Source organism: Leuresthes tenuis, unplaced genomic scaffold (genome assembly GCF_036924035.1).
Source record: "Leuresthes tenuis unplaced genomic scaffold, fLeuTen1.0.hap1 SCAF_5, whole genome shotgun sequence".
Lineage (NCBI taxonomy): Eukaryota > Metazoa > Chordata > Actinopteri > Atheriniformes > Atherinopsidae > Leuresthes > Leuresthes tenuis.
Window position 1 is genome coordinate 11,892,870 of NW_027325359.1, and position 18,496 is coordinate 11,911,365.

At 42.5% G+C, this 18,496-nt stretch overlaps 1 protein-coding gene across 4 annotated transcripts; it reads right to left on the reverse strand.

Moving 5' to 3' along the window:
- Positions 1–459: 459 nt before the first annotated feature.
- LOC140307243 (DNA-binding protein RFX7) lies at positions 460–14,858 on the reverse strand. 4 transcript variants are annotated; one of them, XM_072386028.1, is made up of 10 exons: positions 14,465–14,858; positions 12,514–12,547; positions 10,187–10,273; positions 9,699–9,736; positions 9,486–9,608; positions 9,265–9,384; positions 8,017–8,098; positions 7,711–7,918; positions 6,811–7,106; positions 460–6,720 (listed from the first exon to the last, which is right to left on the reverse strand). In XM_072386028.1, the coding sequence occupies exons 1-10, from the start codon at positions 14,590–14,592 to the stop codon at positions 3,421–3,423; spliced, it is 4,416 nt and encodes a 1,471-aa protein (XP_072242129.1). In that variant the 5' UTR covers positions 14,593–14,858; the 3' UTR covers positions 460–3,420. The 4 variants fall into 4 exon arrangements, with proteins under 4 accessions (XP_072242129.1, XP_072242128.1, XP_072242131.1 ...); XM_072386027.1 differs by having other exon boundaries at positions 6,811–7,109; XM_072386030.1 differs by lacking the exon at positions 9,699–9,736 and having other exon boundaries at positions 10,188–10,273.
- Positions 14,859–18,496: the final 3,638 nt, after the last annotated feature.

Consider the following 18,496-nt stretch of genomic DNA (forward strand, 5'->3'; position numbering starts at 1 on the left):
AAAGCAGAGCAGAGGACCCCTGATCTGGGCTCTGATTGGCTGGAGTTTGTCTCTAGGCCAGGCCACCCCCCACTGACTTTAGATTTCATCTGAAGAGCTGATGACCTCTGACCTCATGCTAAGAGGGTGATGGAAAGGCTTTGAGTTTGCATAAACTTGACTGTGTAAATACTAAAAGTGTGTGGTGTTTGGTTAAATGCAAACAAACAACTGAATTAGCATTTGTGGGGGAAAAAAATATATAGTGACTGAAACAACAATTTGTTTAGAGACACAATAGATACATACTAGATTTCTGAAATATTTCCTTTTTTGGAATATAACCTTAACAGTACAGCAGTGACAGCAAATTGCTGATATTCAAAAAAGAACCAGGAAAACACACTGACACTCAAGTGATGCAGTGTTGCATGTTTCTATGAAGGCATCCAAAATCATCACCACTTCCAACACGCAGCATTCTTTAAAAAAGGTTTATTGGCTTTTAAAACCACTTTAAAAATCTCACCAGTGAGTACTTTCCATTGAAAAAAGAAACAACGTGTTTGCAATATTAACAAGCTACTGTACATTAAGCAGAACACCAGACAACACCACAGAGGAGGGTTTTTTTTTTTTCTTCTACTGGTAGAAATGGACAAGATAGTCAAACAGAGTAGGGTCAGTAAAAGGTAAAGAATCAGAATCACTGCTAGATGGAGCTTCTGTAATCATGAAGAGGTGCATTTCCTTCATTCAAATTGAAATATCAGTGCCTTATTGTGAAAGGAAAAATGGAGAATTTGGAAATTTTCTTCACAAATGCATTTAGCAAAAAAAAAAAAAATTAGAAAATAGAAAGAAAGAAAAAGAATACATAAAGTCATCAGAAAAAACAGTTGTCAAAATAAACATATAAAACATTTAACTTAGTAAACAGCACACAACCAAAGAAATGTAACTCGTGAAACTAGCACTGCCAGTCTGGTTAACAGAACCTGCCCAAATCACAGAAGACAGTGGTTACCAAGAATACAAAGTACAACAGAAGTCATCACACATGCGTGTGTACAATCATTTATCAACATAATGAGCATGTAGGTTTTAAAAGGTTATTTAACTTTTTTTTCCCTCGATGCTTTGTATTCTCATGTATGAGAATGAGTTAGAAATGTGTATCTCACTGAGATTAAAGCACATTTTGCTACAAGACAATTAGTCATTTTCTGACAATCCATTTAATTTCCTTACTCATCTTGTCATAAAAAACTATCCTTTTTCTTTTTTTTTTGCGGGTATCCCATCATTTCATTTGTCCATAAGGATGTGTCGAAGCCATGTGTCATAAAAATTTAGTGCAATAATGTGAACCTCCAAAGTTTGTTGAAATATGACTTATTCTTTTTTTTCTCTCTCTCTCTTTTTTTTTTCTCCAGTGTCTGCTGAAAGACTTTGAGCACAACGTCTGTCACAGAGATGTCTGCAACCAGCTAACAGTATCACAACTTTTTTTTTCCTCAATATACCATGCTATTGATCCTGCTCAAAGCACACATCACTTCTGCGACTGCAGAGACCTATTATCTTTGAATAGGAAAAAAAAAAAACAAAACAAACAAAAAAAACAAAAGTAAAATCAGCAAGCGAGACCAGACAGCATTACTGTTACGACACATTGAGCCAGAAATGTAACACACAACATACAGTATCTTGCCGACTATAAATCTGTTAAGCTTTTTTTTCTTTTAAATGGCACATACTTAGCTAGAATAATGGCCATAATATAGTGTCTTGATACATCAAATCTCTATGTATCTATCCTATTTACAGATGGAGCTTAAACATGACTTATACAACATTGACAATAGCCAAAAACTCAAGCAAGCATCCTACTGTATCACATAGCCTACCTGGCTTGCAGTGATGGTTTCAACATGCTTTCAGGTCCATGGTTACCTATAAAACATAGGACAGTGACCATTTCACAAATTTACAAATTGTACATAAGTTTTCACGCAACTTAATCCTTTCCCTCAAATGCAATAGAACTCTTTTATATCTCTGAGGCTGCCCGCTTCCCATTGTTGTTAACGTTGACTCGGGAGTGTTTTTATGTGTAAAAAATCTCTTTTATGATTCACAAAAAAAAAACAAAAAAAAAACAAAGTCGTCTTTGGTATGGACATAAGGCCAGATCTCTACAAACATAATTTCCTCTTGATCTCGAGATGACATCAAAACATACAGCCTCTGTGGGCCTGTGTCCTCGCAGCGAAGCCGTCTCCATACCATTGATATTGTGATCCATGCTGGGAGTGTAGCATGCTCAGAAGAAAAAAAGAAGAAGAAAGAAAAAGAAAAAATCTCATGACCGAAAGTGTGCCTGCCGTGGTTTTCATGAAATGACAGCATGGCAATATCCTCTAAATCCACTAATGATGAGGGCACACGCAATGTAGTCGTCAGCCTGTACAGTGCGCATCTATACTTTTAACACTGCGAAACAAAAGCAGAATAAGAAATAGCACTGAAAATATCAAGAGTAACAGCTGCCTTGATAGGATGAAGCTCAGGATGGTTCCGAAGATATCTTAACATTGTACTATATACACAGTCTTTCTAAAGATGGCATAAGGCCGTGAACTTTGGGAATAAGGCAGCCAGTTGTTGATTCCTTTCCATGTATAGTCCACGAAGTGGCCTGAATCCCCATCTTCTCCTTACTGACTCATCTACTCCCTTTATAAGATATTAAACAGTACAAGAAGTATAGGCTTTAAGAAAATTTCACTCTTGGACAATGCTCAGATGTGAACCAGTTTTCCACTGATTTGGTTTATGATAAAGTATAAAGATTATGTCAGAAATTCAGCACCTGGCAGCCTAAGATGCTACCCTTTTTAATATTTAGATATGGCAGGCAAACGTACTACAATTATTATGTGCATATACTACAATACCAATATTGTCTCCATTTGGTTGAACTTGAACTGCACACGCTGAAAATAGTATACAACAGTTTTTGGTGAAGTCTTTTGTGCCAGATTTCCTATCCGTCTCACTTTCTTTAATTGTTCATGAAGTACAAATATTGCATTATTTGAAGATTATCCTTATCTCACTGATCGCAGCACACATATATGCTCTTTGTAAGTGCATGCTGCCACCGAGTGCTCACACTCTTTTCTTGAAATGCTTACGTTTCTGATTTCGGATGAGGGAGAAAAGTGGTTAAATACTGAAACTCTGGGTGACAAAACCATAACGGAGGGAAACAACTAAACATCAGCAGGAGAGATTTTCTGGTTAAGCCTGGCACTTTGAACAGAACAAATGGCAAAGTCCAGACAAATCCCAACAAACTATGGTGTAAAAACAGATACTACGTATGCATCAATTCAAACAACAAAGAACAGAAATAATACAGAATAAAAGGTAACATTAACCCAGCATCTCTACTGTTGTAGGCTGGTCTTTGCTTTCTAGCCAGTCAAAACCAGAGTTCACAGTATCACTGCATATCTGCTGAAAAAGCGGGTCGTTCTTCAGTTCTTCCAGTGTTGAGTCTTCATATTGTTCCTGCTGCTGATTAGGATCAAACAGCAAGTTGGCGTCCAAAGTATTAAGGTCAGTGATGCTACTGGACAGATCTGAGGTCAGTCTGATGTCATTTGAGAAGTCGGATGCCACGGCGTTGAGCTCCGAAGCTACCTGACCAACAAGCTGGGAACTGGGATTGAGACCATCCTCTCCCAGCAAGTCCTTGACAGTGTTGTTGAAATCAAGCTGCTGTTGTTCATCCTCCACCTCCTGCTGCTGTGTACTCTGGAGGAGGAGCTGTGGTTGTGCCTGCACGGGATCCTCCTGCAGCTGCTGCTGCTGCTGCTGGTCTTGTTCACCTGCTTGTGCTTGGCTATCCCCAGTGGAGAAACTCACCTGCTCTCCACTGCCAGTAGTGAGATAGCCATGCTGCTGGAGCTCAAAGGCAGCAGGGCTGGAGCTGACAGGCAGCTGAGTCTGGTGAGCAGTTCCTCCTGCAAAGCTAGGAGTGGTCTCCAGGATCTGTGTGAGATTCATACGAGCCGTGTAGTTAGAGGGGAGGTTGTTCATGCCCAGACCACGGACAGAATCATCCCCATCAGCTTCCATCTTGCTGAGGAGAACATTGGTGATCTTGGCTGTGTTGCTCTGACCTTGCACAGGCAGCATCTCACTCTGCATCATGATGTTAAGAGGTACAGACTGGCTACGCTGGACCATGCTGTGGACAGAGCTCACTGTCTGACTGTTGGAAAGGATGTTGAGCACCTCAGAGGTGATGGGGGAGTTGAAGGGTGAAACCACGGCTCGAGTTGTTGTCGTGGTACTTGTGGTGGTGGTTGGAGGACCGGTGTTGCCACTAAAGTTCCTCTGTCGCACTGCAGGGCTAACACTGCGGCAACGGAAAGTACTGGATGTGGATGAAGTGGAGGCCTTGCTGTCTAATGGCGCGGGCACAGCAAAACTTTCCTGTTTAGTAGGAGTAGTAACACCTGTTGTCAGATGCTGCTGCTGCTGCTGAACTGGAGAAATGGGTGTCAAGCGGCCAAAGTGAGCAGCATCCTGTCTCGACTGAGACTGAAATGACTGGCCAGGGATTGCAAATGCATGAGGCTTACGAAACTGATCATCTACTAGGTCTTGATAGCTAGGCAAAATGCCAATACTATGGTTGGACAAAGGACCTGCAGAGTTGCTATTGTAGCGGTTGTTGATCCATTCTAACTTAGCCTTGTCGGGGTGTGTTGCCATAGGCCTTTGCATGGGCTTAACAGGGCTGCTGGAGACGATACTTGCATCATGATAACCTGTGATGCTCGAGTTAATGGGAGTGAAAGCAAAAGGATTACGGCACTCCACTGGGCTCGGGGGTACACTGCTGCTGCAGTTGGACAGCGGTGTGCTGATGGGGGTGTGGCGGCCCATGGCTCCATCCACAGGAGTGATGGGAGCCATGCGAGAGCAGGGGCTCTCTCTTGTCAGGCTGTGCGCAAGTGTCATTTCAGAGGTGGGGGTTGGTGTCGGGGTTGGTGTCGGTGTTGGAGTAGGAGTTTGGACAGGAGTGGTACTGCTGTGGGCAGAGTGGTAGAAGGTAGTACTGGCTTGGTGAGCATTGAGGATAGAGCTTTGACTGCTGGCTGACTGACCCTGTAGGGACACATCAACACAGTTTACAAACAGCCCCTTCAGCTTCATCTGCTCCTCCATTTGGACTAGCTCTTCCACAATGCTGTCCTGGGTCATGTCGTCATCATTGAACGGGAAATAGTCCATGTTGGGTTGAGAACCTGCAAAGTCAACCATCTCCTGTGTGAGGGTGAGCTGGCTGGAGGCCTCGGAAGGTTGAGTTATCATGGAAAGTTGGTCAGACGGGGCTTGTTTGTGTTCTGCTGGTAATTGCTGTGTCTCCCATATTGTGCTCTTTAAATCACTCATCACAGAGGCTTCGTGTGGTCCTGAGTTGGCTGGTATGGCACGAGGGTCCCCAGTGATCTGCTGTAGCAGCGCCTGATCAGACGCATTGTTTCCAGCAACTCCAGCATTGGTATCAATGCTGATAGTATGGTCTTCGTGTTTTACCACCAAGTCTTGCTGTTTCACAGCAGTCTGGGTTCCCTCTATGTGTGAGATGGGAGCATCACTGAGTGCAAGGATCTGCGGGGGGCCAATAGATGTGTGTTTCACAGTCCCTTTGCAGGGGGCGCTCTCTGGTCTCGCAGGGGTTCCTGGCCTGGGAATCCTCTTCACCGCAGCACTGACCCCAGGTTTGGGATTGTCATTTAGAGCAACTGGCTGCTGGGAGATGAACACCCTCTTAACAGGAATAACGTGGGACTCCCCAGCTGCGCGCTTCCTCGGGCTCTTGGCATCTGAGCAGGGATCCTTGGATGATGGGGTAACAGCAGACGAGCCATTCGATGATGTGTTGCCACTGGAGTTCTGATTATCAACAGTCAAGTACAAGGTACTGTCATGGCAGTTACTGTTATTGCTGTCCAGACTCCCAGCTACAGATGTGGGAGGTGATGTAGAGTCACCTTTTATTCTTACCCCTTTGTCTGGTCCTGGAGAACACTTAACAAGGAAGCTTGGCTCACTGGCAGCCCTGAACTTAGCCATTCTCTCCTCTTTGGCTACAATAGCATGTTTGTCTGTGCCGGATGTGGAGTTATTGTCATTTCCAGCTTCGGACACCCCTTTCATGTCAGTGGAGAGGGCTGGAGTTGATATCTGGGCACATGGTCTGACTGCAGGAGAGTGAGGGGTAACTAAACTTCCACCCTGTGAATGCTGGGAATCGTCTAAAATTGCTGCAGTGCTCACACCAGCTGAGGCTGGTCGCATGGTTGTGCTGTTGCCGTTACTGCTGGGAGCCAGAGCGATGGCCGTCATCTTCACCACGTTGACTGAGCTGACATGGGGAGTGGGCATCACAGTTTTTATGGGGCTGTTGGTGATAAGCAGGGTGGGTGGAGAGCGCAGCGTGATGGCACTGGTGGCAGAGGGCTTAGGCAGGATTTGAGCGTACCGTGTACTGTGACGTGCCAGCCGGTCACCTACAGGACTAGCTGGGATGTTCTGGGGAGTTTTGGGAGACTGTTTAAGAGACTGAGTGACCACTTGGAAGTTCACAGGCAACACTTTTCCTTCTGCTGTCCCCACAGGGCTGGGTGAGGTCATCAACTGCCTGCCCCTCTGTACCTGGAAAAGCAATAAATATATTAGTGCGTTCATGTGCATTCATAGAAAACTTCTCTGGACATAATTCATGGGCAATAGTCAACTGCATACCGTGACTGGGCTAGGGACAGCCGCTACTACGATTCCTATGGTGGGCTGAGGGGATAGCAGAGCAGGGCTGCCACAGGGAATGGTGGGCCCGGGAGTACTGGCCTCTGTTCGCTTGATTTGGGTCTCACTGGGCAGAGGTGAGTGGAGCTTCTGCTCCTGCTGCTTTTTCTGGATCTTGCGTTGCAACTGCTGCTTTGCATCAACAGAAGGAGAAGGCAGGGTCTTCACCTGGGGCTGGAATGAGTTTGCTTCTGCAGTGGGCACAAATGCAGAGGCCGGGGTTGGCGTCTTCATTCCTGCTAAGACAAGATGAAACAAAAGGATTATGATTATGAGGTACACAGTGGACGAAAAGGAGTAATTGATTTAGCGCGGTCTTGGGTCACTAACAATCTGGTACAAGGCAAATATGAGGTTGCGTAAAATAAATGAAATAAAAAAGCTGTATTATCCCACATTTTCAGCACCAAGGACAGTGCATGAGCTCTCAGTTTTTGAGAGCCTGATCAGTTTCATAATTTTTTTAGCGACTTGCCACACAAGATAATTTACTCTGGTGTTTATTTTGCAACTTCGACTTCGTCACTTCCAATCCAAAAACGAGCATGACGGTAAACAGTGGAACTTGTGAACTTATTGGAAATTTGCAGGTGCTGATCACTTGTGAAACAGGATGTTACATGGTTTGCAATATGAGTGTAAGTAGTGTCCACAAGTTACAGGCCTCAGGTTTAGATATATAAGAACATTTGCTGGATCACAAGGGGAAAAGCCTCCTGAATCATTAAGGCGCAGATGTATAGGCTATGATGTCCACTATCAACTCACATATATAGAAAATATTATGCACAGTAAACAATGAACTTCCAACACACAAAAATAAAAAAAAAAGCCTGCTACCTGTGGGTGTTCCAGTCATAACAGTGAGTGCAGCCATGGACTTAGTACCGATGTAGTGGCTATTGAGCAGGAAGCGAGCCAGGTCCTCCACGCTGTCAAACTGACGACTCAGGACCTTTTGGGCCCACTCACACACCAGTCCACAGGCTGCAGATCTCATTTCATCCTCAGCGCTCGGAGACTGGCCCGTGGACTCCATCAGCTCGCACTAGTCACAAAGAGCAGAGGAGCAGGCAGGTTTAGGGCATCAAACTGGTTTAAAACTTTTGACTTGAGTCAAATGTTTTGCAGCGTGGTGCAACTTACCCCGTCACCAGATTTCTGCAGATCTAGGTTGGGTAAGGTTGGCATGTGAACAAAAGCTTTCTTCCTCAATCCGCTATAACAGTATGTGGGAAGGAGTTAAGGCTTCTAAAGTGTTATGACTGTTACACCGACTGCATCCAAGTCCTGAACTGACTTTCTGTTCCTGATCTTTTCTGTGTTTAGCTTTGCATCAGCTTGAAAACAGGCAAGCGAGGTCTCAGCCCAGGATCTCTTATTATTTCTCCACTAAAGCCCGGAACATACTGTATCCCAGAGGAAAGATGATGATCGTGAAAGAATTGTGGAGAAATATTTGATTGTGGTTAAAAATGGTAGTTTAACATGGGACAGTGAGAGAGGTTCAAAGGCAACCCGCGGTGAATTTCTGGCGGCCTCAGATATTTACAACAATCATCTTTCAACACGTTACAATCTACTTCTTTTCATCAACCAACAGTAGCATAGGTTGGATTGACGTGCTGGTCAACGCAAAGCTGGAGCAAGTTGTGTGATAACAAGAAAAAAAAAAAACTCAACAGTTCAGATGAAAACCAAATGAGATAAGCAGATAAACCTACAGAATAGATCTGGTTGAGTTGTGGCAGCAGAGGTATTGTCTGTATGATGGGTCCTCCATCTCAAACCATGACCGGAAAAATAGAGACGCAAACAAGTCTACACACATCAAATGTCTTCGCCAAGATCATAAGACGCCTGTGGCACACTGTGGCTTTCAATGAACTTGCGTGACAGCTAAAATTGCACGGTTTGCAAGTGCCTTGAAGCAGTCGCGTGGTTGTTATTATTTGTGCATTTGTCGACAAGAATATGCAAAAACTGCCAACTGAAATTTCCTGAAACTTAGTGTAGTGTTGGTTCATGGGCAAAGAAAATAACCAAATAGATGTTAATGCGGATCAAAGTGGGAGCTGGGAGCTCTTGCTAGCTTTTTAGAAATAATATTCTTTGCTACAACAGCTATTTGAAAACCACAGAACACCAGTTAACAGAAAATAATTTGAGCTACTGGGATAAACCCCCCCCCCTCGCTGATCTCACATCAACAATAGGCAGGATTCTTGACACAATCACGTAATGACTGCTGCCAAAAAAGTTTGCTGTTGGTGCGGTTATGGTTGGATTTGCGCGAATGTTTAACCAGAGATGAGGCCTGGATTGTTGTGGGCGAACAGCACAAACACAGAGACTCAATTACACTTTGTAGAAGGGCTCATGAGAATATAAGGATATTTGGATTTGCCCCTCATGCCCAATCGACGTGCTTTCATGTTGGGAAAGACATTCTTCATGATCTTCCCAAAGTCTGCTGCACTCAGTGGATTGTAGCCGAGATTGTCACAATAGCTCCTGGAAAAGAAAAGAACCGGCGTGGGATTATAAAACAGCCAATACCGTATATTAGTACTTATCACATTTTCTGTCCCTGTCGTTTGCTCGACCGCACTCACTTGTATTCATCATACACTTCTTGCTTTGGGAGGGACGTCTCTGGGTGCTCTTCTAGGTGATTTCGTATCCAGTTGAATGCATACATCTGTTGAGTACGGCTTGACGACATGGAACTCTGATCACTGTAATCAGCGCAAAAGACAAATAAATCTGGTGAGGCGGTGCCCTCGACTGCTGTGCATCATTTCTTGTTAATACAGAAACTTTAATACCATAATCCAGGAGTGGAGGACCCCCTCTCATTCTCAGTCCAAATGGGTAGAATTTGGGGGTTGGGATGATGAATAGATATGGGGAAACAAATGAAACACAGACAGCTAGGTATAGCAAGAATCTACATATTTCAGTGGTTTGGTTCAGAATGATAATCATACAGCTGAATCATGACTCAGAAATTTGTACTAAGCGAGAAGGAAAAAAAAGGAAAAAAAAAAAAGAAATGAACAATGCTAAAAATGTCTCAAGACAAAAAAAAAAAAATAAGGCTTCAATTGAGTTTGGCTTTAGGGGGTATCAGCCTAACCTGTGTCTGTGTTTAAAGCCAGTGGATAAGGATTTGAATTTCTGACAAGCAATGAGACAGTGCCAATAACCCACAAAAAAAACAAAACATGTGAGTGTGTGTGAGCGGGGACAAAAAAACAAAAACAGACCAAAGTGCAACGTGGTAAACCTCAGTTTAACGTGTATCTGTGACATACCTTTTATCATTGCCACTGCTGGGACCAGAAGGCAACTTAAGGTAGAGGTAGAGTTTTTCGATGTCTGTAAACTTCTCAACATCTTGCTGTAGAAATTTAAATATAACAAAAAGGAAGAGTCAAAAATGTTTTTTTTTTTTCAAATAAAGATCAAGTTAAAAATGTAGTCCAGTGGCCTCAAGTGTTTCCCAAACAGAAATCTTTGAACCAAGCAGGTTTCCAACAGAGAACGAAGCCACTCCTAATATAACCTAATATATAGCTGTGTTTAGACATTTATAAAATATATATAGAGTATAGTAAAACAAACAAAAAAAAGGCTATCAGGTTGAAAATGAAGGTTCTTGATTAATTGTCACCACGGCTGCCTTTCAGTTGTACTTTGAATGGATTCATGTCACCTCTTCCTCCTCTATTTGCTTCTTTGTTGCTATGGGAAACCGATACTTAAATGAATGAGGTGAGAGCTGTCAGCCAATAAGCAGTGAATGAAAACGTTGTTTACCACCAGCCACTGCTACGAGCACTAAGTGAATTACGCGTCTGACAAAGTGGTGGGGACCTACATTGGGCTTCTAACTCTTTTCAGGAAAGACATTTCCAGGACAATTTTGGCGACCTCGGGGGTGCTGTGACTGCCGGATGTGACGTCTCAAACCAGCCACTGCCTCTGAGCAGAATCTCTTAGACAACATGCAGGAGTCGAAGATGCACGGAAGGATGTTTCTGCCCATAACTTGTACAGTTTGCTTGCGAGTGTACTGAAGACAACTCTGTCAGATGTAGCTGTTTTTAACCATCATTTACTAAAATTGCAAGTAGTTTCAACACTGATGCATTAAATGTTTCATTCTTAACGAATCAACACACCCAAGTCACTCCGGAAAGTTAATGTCAGGCTAAAAGAGTGAACATATTATCGATTTAACATACACTAAACAGATTTTTATTTATCCGTTTATTTGACTGGACCTCGTCTCGGTAGTTAAAACACATTTTCCTGTCCCGAGAAGGAAATGACTGCATCTGTGTCGGTCCTCCGGTCTGCTTCACCAAAGAGGGGGCACATCAATTGCCAACTATTGTAAGTAATACAGTAACTACTAAGTGAGCAATAAACAGATGATTAACTATACAGGCCTATTTCAACTGGTCCCTGAGCATCATTGCAATTTGACAAGTAACACCTCACTGAAAGACCAGTACGGAAAAGAGTTCTCCAAGACATTTTACTAACTTCCTTCATCAAATCATTCCTCGATTGACCAAATATGTTGGAAAACTACCAAGTTTTCCAGCTATGAATACTAACCCTGCTAAATACTTTACAAGCGACCTCCAAATTTGTATCCTGTTGCCATAACCTGATGTGAGGAATCCCTGGTCTCAGATACAGGAAGTCACCTGTTCATACAAATCCATTGTTCCATTTCAAAACCACAGTCTAACATTTCAATCCGAGCACCCACAAGCCATAATATTTTAAAATCTTTTTTTAAAACCAAAAGACGACGTCGTGTGTTTAAGTATTTTTCCAAAAATCATTTGACATTCTCAGCAGCTGTTTGTATCACGGCAAAATCTCTCGTCGTCTCAGGCCCATTATCACCTCACGATAAAACTGGCTTTGCGGGAATTTTGCATCCAAGTGTGTCTTGATATGTAGGTCACAGGATAAAACAAAGCAGGTCCGTTTTTTTCTTAGATGAAAACTGGAAGACGGCAGCATCCAAAGCCTACTACGTTTTACTATTCTCAGCATTAAAAATACACACGCGAACTGAATACACTTCAAACGTTTTAGCTCAGCAAACAAAGACAAAAAAAGCCACATCTTATGTGTTTTAAGGGTCTTTTAAATCCTTTTTTTAATCTTTTTTTTTTTTATTTAATCCTGTTTGATGTGATGTGTGCAACGATGATGATGTGTAAGCATCAGAGGTGCCAAATGCCGGATTTTTCATCAGGCCTAAAAGAGACTAAAGCTGCCAAACTCTAGACACATTGGCTGAAATTAAAGTACACAGCAGTTTTTTTCATTTTTTATGACAAAAAAAGCTTTCTCGTGTTGCTTTGATGTCACTGATGTGGCTTTTGTGGCCGAATAAAGCTGAGATGAACTTCAGGGCAGACAAATCTAAAGCACAATGTGCATAAAGAGACATGAAATGAATAAATGCCTTGTTCTAACTCATATATATACATATTTCTACCTGTATATATTATTATACATTTACAGACTTATTAATGGGTGACTGTTAAGTAACAAAACCACTGTTTTTTCTTTACTTTTCTTTTGAGCAGACTGGTATTTATGGATACTCACCAATATGCTGTCCACTTTTGATTGTACAGATTTGCTACAATGAGAAAAAGAGCAAAATCCAGGCAAGTGAATCAAAACAAACCTGCATTAAAATGACATTGATACATTCAGCATTTTCTTCAACAATTCCGGCAAATTTGATGAATCGGTTCTGCCGGTTCATCACAAGTTGACAACATGGGTTCTGCCAGGTCATAAAGGGGTCGTGTGAACCTAAACTTGAAGGTGGCTTAAATGATGAAACACGACCTTTGACTGCACTTTCAGGTAATAAGGCACGATTCAAATCAAGATAATGTTAATGTTATTAACATGGTGCTAACATGTTTCAGAAGGTTTGGAAAAAAAAAACAAAAAAAAAAACATCTGATGACAATTAGATTTTTTTTAATTGGCTTTTTAAAACGTCTGCGCATTTACATGCGGCCTTGGCTCAGATTTCCATCCCTTAGATGTTTGCAAGCTGCACTATAAGCCCTGAAACACTGGCCGCTGCCCCCCTGAGATAAAGCCAGGAACAAGTTGGCCCAGGCTGCTCACTTAGCTACAGTTTGGCTCCACGAGGACACAGTCCCATACCTCAGATGAGCTCACAATGCTCCTGAGAGCAATGGAAATGCTTAAGCTTTCACCCACATACATCTGTTGAGGGTTCCCAGGACTACCTGACCTCAGTGTATTTGTCAGACAGAAACGGGATGGCTGACCTGGCTCCTTCACAACTCCCCCTGAATGAAACTTTAAGTCACACTTCATCTCTGACAGATGTAGTGTTGCACACTTTAGTATAAGGCACAAGTCATTTATACAATGTCCCTTAGGATATTCCTCACAAAGAGGACATTTTCACTTTTAAAAGCACAGATAACAGTTGCACAGCTAATAAGGGGGTAATAAACACAACGGTGTGTCACAGAGCTCATCCACACAAAACCAACACAGCTAAGTGGAATTCAGCCTTCATTAGTTGCATTATACACATGCGATTTCCCTGCTGTGCAAATAAGGAGATATCAGGAGTGGAGCAGGTATCCGTGGCTCTTTCATAGGCAAATTTAGGCCACGCAGTGAAGAATCGCGTGTCAGACACGTAGATAACACGGCGGAGGGGACACATAGAGCACTACTTTTACAAAGACCATCAAAGCAGTGCGATCAAAGGACGAACAGCAAAGCCTGTGAACATTTCATTTGATTAAATAAGCAAAACCCTTTAAAGGCTCCGTTTTTTTTTCATTTTTTTTTCTGCCGCGGGTTAACTCGGAAACGGAATCTATTTCAAATCAACGTGTGCAAAAACTGTGAATATGTCTGAATTCTGCCCACGCCGTACAGCTGCCCGTGGGGAGCAATGATTATATGAAAATACACTCGAGCTGGTTTTAATAACAATTCACGGGGTTATGAATAATTTCCCACACCTGTGCGTAAAACACACAAATGTCAAAAGGTAAATCGCGATCAGAGGCAGGGCCTCTTCGACAATAATCTGCAAACGCTCCAGCTTTCTTATTGAGAGCACGAAACCCCGGTGAGGCAGCCTCTGTGGAGCCGTCTGCTTTGACACCTGTCATCCCGAGCATCAGCACCACCGGTGTGTTTTTGGTGTCATCTATTATAACATGGCCTCCTATGGCTCGACGCTAATGATCGGAGCTGCCACCGCTGCAAGTAACCCGATGTTACCGAGTTATTGCTGCATCCGCGGGACCCAGACAGCGTCGCGTGGCTCGCTGCCGTCGTATTTCGGTTAAATATTTGTGGTTAGCTGGGGAGCACTGGTGTTATTCTCGGCCGCTTTGTGCAGCACAGTGCCCCCCTCCCCTCCCTTCCCCTCCCTCCTCTCCTCCCCTCCCTCCTTCCACTACAGAGTTAGATACGCTAATTATGAGGCTACGGCTAGCGAAAAGGACAGTGTGGCTGCTTTGGGGGTGATCGTTCCCATCCTTACCAAATTGAATTCTTTATTTTGAACTGTAACGCGTTAGCCTCGGGCCCCTGGAGTCCTGGCACCAGCGCTGGAAGAGAGCCTAATCCCGAGGCAGGCTTCTGACCAGGTTGTTGTTGATCATCAGCCATCGCGATGGAGGGGTGGTGGGGGAGCTTTAACAAGTAGGCCTCATCCCCGGCTGTGCACTGCACCGGACCCACCGCTGCTGGAGCGGCTCAGTCAGCTAGGACAGCCCGCTGAATCCACCACAGAGCATGGCTACAAACACTGCGATCAGACCCTCACAAACAAAAGCTAAAAAAACACAACCGGGCATACAAAAGGCATTTCGCAGAGGTATCTCCGCTGCCGCAAATAGCACGCCTGCAGCAGCCAGCAGCAGCTACAGACGAGCTGCCTGCGTCAAGATGCACGCAGGAAGCACTGACGACACCGGAAGTGCAGTCGAAATAAAACCGTCGAAACGAAGCCAACTGACAGAAAACACTGCTAACGCTTTTGGTTTCTCTCCTTTGTGAGGTGTCATGGTGTTTTTAGGATTAAAAAGAAAAAATTCCAGAAATATTGGCATGTTTTGGGAAGATGCTTCGACCTTTTTCTCCTTTCTCTTCCTTTTCTGACTTTCTCTGTGTTATTTTAACTCGTCTAGCATGATTGTGTTGTGCACTGTGGCTGTAATAAATCAAATCATATAGATGCTTCTCAAAGTTGTTGAAGAGAGAAAAGTCGCTCACACATGTTGTTGGGAACAGTAATACACAAATGACTTTGTCTCCTGTCAAGAAAGAAAATGGGGGTACATTACAAGGCAACTTGTACTTCACCTGAGTATATCTCAGTGCCTTTTCTCCACCACATGTGTTCACAGACACACATACTTGTTACTAGACACTCATCAGTGAGCAATTTTGGCATTCAGTTATTTGTAGTAGCAACTATTTCAGTATTTCAGTTTTCTTTTACTAACTCAAGTTTATCTCCCCCATTTTGTTGACACGGTTACTTAACGGTGGTCAGATGAAAGCAGATATGATATTTTATGAAGTCTATGGGGCAAAGTAACTTTCAATTCCCTCTAATTCACAGCATTCATTAAAAAAATTGTTATGCAAACAAGTTGTTACAGGAGTTAGAAAAATCTACCACATGATAATAAACAAAATTGACTATGTTGAATGTATATGCTGTATAAAGCTATAGAAAGATTTGTGATGAGATGATCTGTACAAAAGCTAATCTTTCCAGCATATTGGACCTGTTCAGGTAGGTTTACAGATAATAGTGGCAGATTTATGTGCTGACATTGCCACTGGTTGTGTGTACCTGAATAAAAAACTACTGATTTTGCAGCTCTGGATACAAATTCTTCCCTTAAAGTCACTGGATCTAAACTTTGGTAGAATGGTCTTTATTTTAAATGTGACAGTGAAAATGTATTTCAAGCCATTTAAAGTTGTTTATTTCACTTTTCACTCTGAATATCTTTGTCTTTGGGGCTTAACTCTAAACCTAAGTAATGTTAATGGCTTTTAAGGGCATCTTTAATGCCCCCTTTCATTATATTTGTCTAATGTTTCAGAATAATTCTAGAAACTGCGATTTGCCATTCAAATCTAATTATTCCACACTTCTCTCCCAGAATGTGCCCTGGTGTGTTTCTGATCCAGCTCAACAGGGAAGTTCATTTGTCGACACATACATGCATCCTCGTTTCTCTAATTTGCTAATCTGATTTAAACTGCCTTTTAATTTAAAATACCTCGTAGGGAAATGGGTGCTTAATTATGTGTGGCTTGACGTTGTGTACTTGCTGCAGGTCCACTGACGGCCTGAAGGGGCGCTGTTGCAGGAAGCTGGTTGATCAGATAGTGACAATGACGGGTAAACAGCTAGGATGATATCACTGTAACGTGTAAGCGGGCAGCTATCAGCACATATATATTGATCCCGATATCAGCAGATGTGTTTCTGTATAACGATTCACATATAAGTGAGGCTATGCTGAGGCAGGTGTCACAGGCAGATTGCTCCAAAACTGTCATTGCTCATCAAATAGCTAAGGACACTATTTTTTCCTTCAGCTGAAATCTGAGACGTAGTTTGTAGGTAAAGAAAAAAAAACCTGAGAGAATTATCTGAATTGAGGCTGTCTGTGCGAAACAGAAATGAAAGATTCATTATTTCCCATCAGTGTGTCTGTTCTACACACAGTTTACACACGTGTCAATCTATCCACATTGATTGCCCCTTTTTTAACCAACAACTGATCAGAGATGAGTTTGTGGACCACCCTCATGAAAAGAAACGTGTATAAATTCAGGAGAATGAAGTCACCAGGTCATGAAAAACAAGACCTAAATACATGCTTTCATCATGACTTATTTTGTGCTGCCATCTGTCGATGGAAACAGGGAATGTTACTCCACTGCTTCACTGACAGCACGGTAATGAAATGGGATGCGAGACAGTGAAAGAAACGCATCGGGAAGGCATGTAAGTGGCATGTGGTGACTGATGTCATAAATAATAGAAATTTTGCTGCTTCGTCTCTGATCTTTTGCAGAACTTAAAGCTGCTCTGCTCCAGTTTCTGCACTCAATTAATCGAGCTTGTACCAGAGAAGTCCTAAATCAAGAACAGAAAATATTAAAGAAAACGTTGCTTATACAAAGAGTTCATGTGCATATAGACATAATCTGTTTTTATAAGATAGAGTTTTATTCGTCCCACAAGGGAAAATTTCAAATGGCATGTTTACTTGCAGAATATGTGAAAATAAAGTAATATAAGTTGAGCATTATTAGATCATCAATACATTTAGTTTCAAAATAGCCACAGAGTTGATTACATTGAGATCATATTAAAGGTTACTCTGTAAGTCAGTCGAGGATCATGTCGCCATGTCTCATCTTAATTACATGTTTAGTCTGCGTAACAGCCTCGCTGTTTGTTTGATGCTGTCAGAAAGCTTTTTTCTCACTCTGCATTGTTGTAAATGAGTCTTTGACATGACCCAAAGGGTGAGAGGCGCAGGCACTATTAGTCATGTTGTGGGGACATTATGGGGACATGTTTTCCTTGTATTTTTTTTAAGACATGCTTCAAGGTCATGCTTTTTTTTCTATGAGAATAGCTGAAAACAACAAGTCCTCTAATTAAAATGACCGTATAGGTAGTTCATACCCTTAGATTCAAACTCATCTTGTAAAATCCCGCCTGTACAAACGGCAGAAGGAAATTTGGATTTGTGTGACCATTTCCACATCCAAGTCTTTCATTCGAGAAGCCACAAAGTCCTTGTTAGGAAGAAGGAGAGGGGCTAAAAGGCACAGCCATGTGCACCACACCTTTACACAATTACACCTTTGTGTGATGTGAAATTAAGATCAACATCTGTATGTAGCATCTGAGTTACATACAGTCAGTAACACAACACTTTTGTCACTTCCTGGTCAGATACAGGCAATAACATTGCTTGGCTAGTGTTAGAAAACATGCATTATTTTTACTAGGCACTTGTCACCTTCACTGACGCGATTTTTCTAGTTGCTGTGGTTACTCATGAAGACGACACATTACAGTGAAGCATGTCACCACTCTGGTTGGCTTCAGAAAATAACATCCCTCGATTAAGGTCATGGTCAGTCTAAGTCATGGTTAGGTCTAAGATACACTCCTTTTACAATGGGAGCACAACTCTCTTGGCCATAATATTCACACTTTAAATGCGGTAGCTCTGACAACCACTAGAGGTTGCATAGTCTTCTGACAAAATAATACATCAGATGTTCCAGCATGAACCATGTAATCCATTAGGACATTTTGCAGGCGAGGACAGTCTCTCTGAATAATGCCAGCTCTACTTTTAGAACACCAAGATTTTGGATTCCACAAGTTAAAAGCCCAGTTTGTGGGACATAGTGACATCTGGGGGCATAGCTAGAGATAACAACTATCTCAGTATCTCTGCTTCACCCTCCCCTCCCTAGCATTGAAGAGAAAGAGAATAGTGGACTAAAAATGTGAAAGGCC

Bases quoted from the DNA above. Each gene is read 5' to 3' on its own strand.
- LOC140307243 (XM_072386027.1), bottom strand. From the start codon at position 14,592: ATGGCTGATGATCAACAACAACCTGGTCAGAAGCCTGCCTCGGGATTA. The intron at 10,274-12,513 runs GTGAGTATCCAT...AAATTTCTACAG, and splicing joins CAAAAGTGGACAGCATATTG to CAAGATGTTGAGAAGTTTAC. The intron at 6,721-6,810 runs GTATGCAGTTGA...TTGCTTTTCCAG, and splicing joins CTGTCCCTAGCCCAGTCACG to GTACAGAGGGGCAGGCAGTT.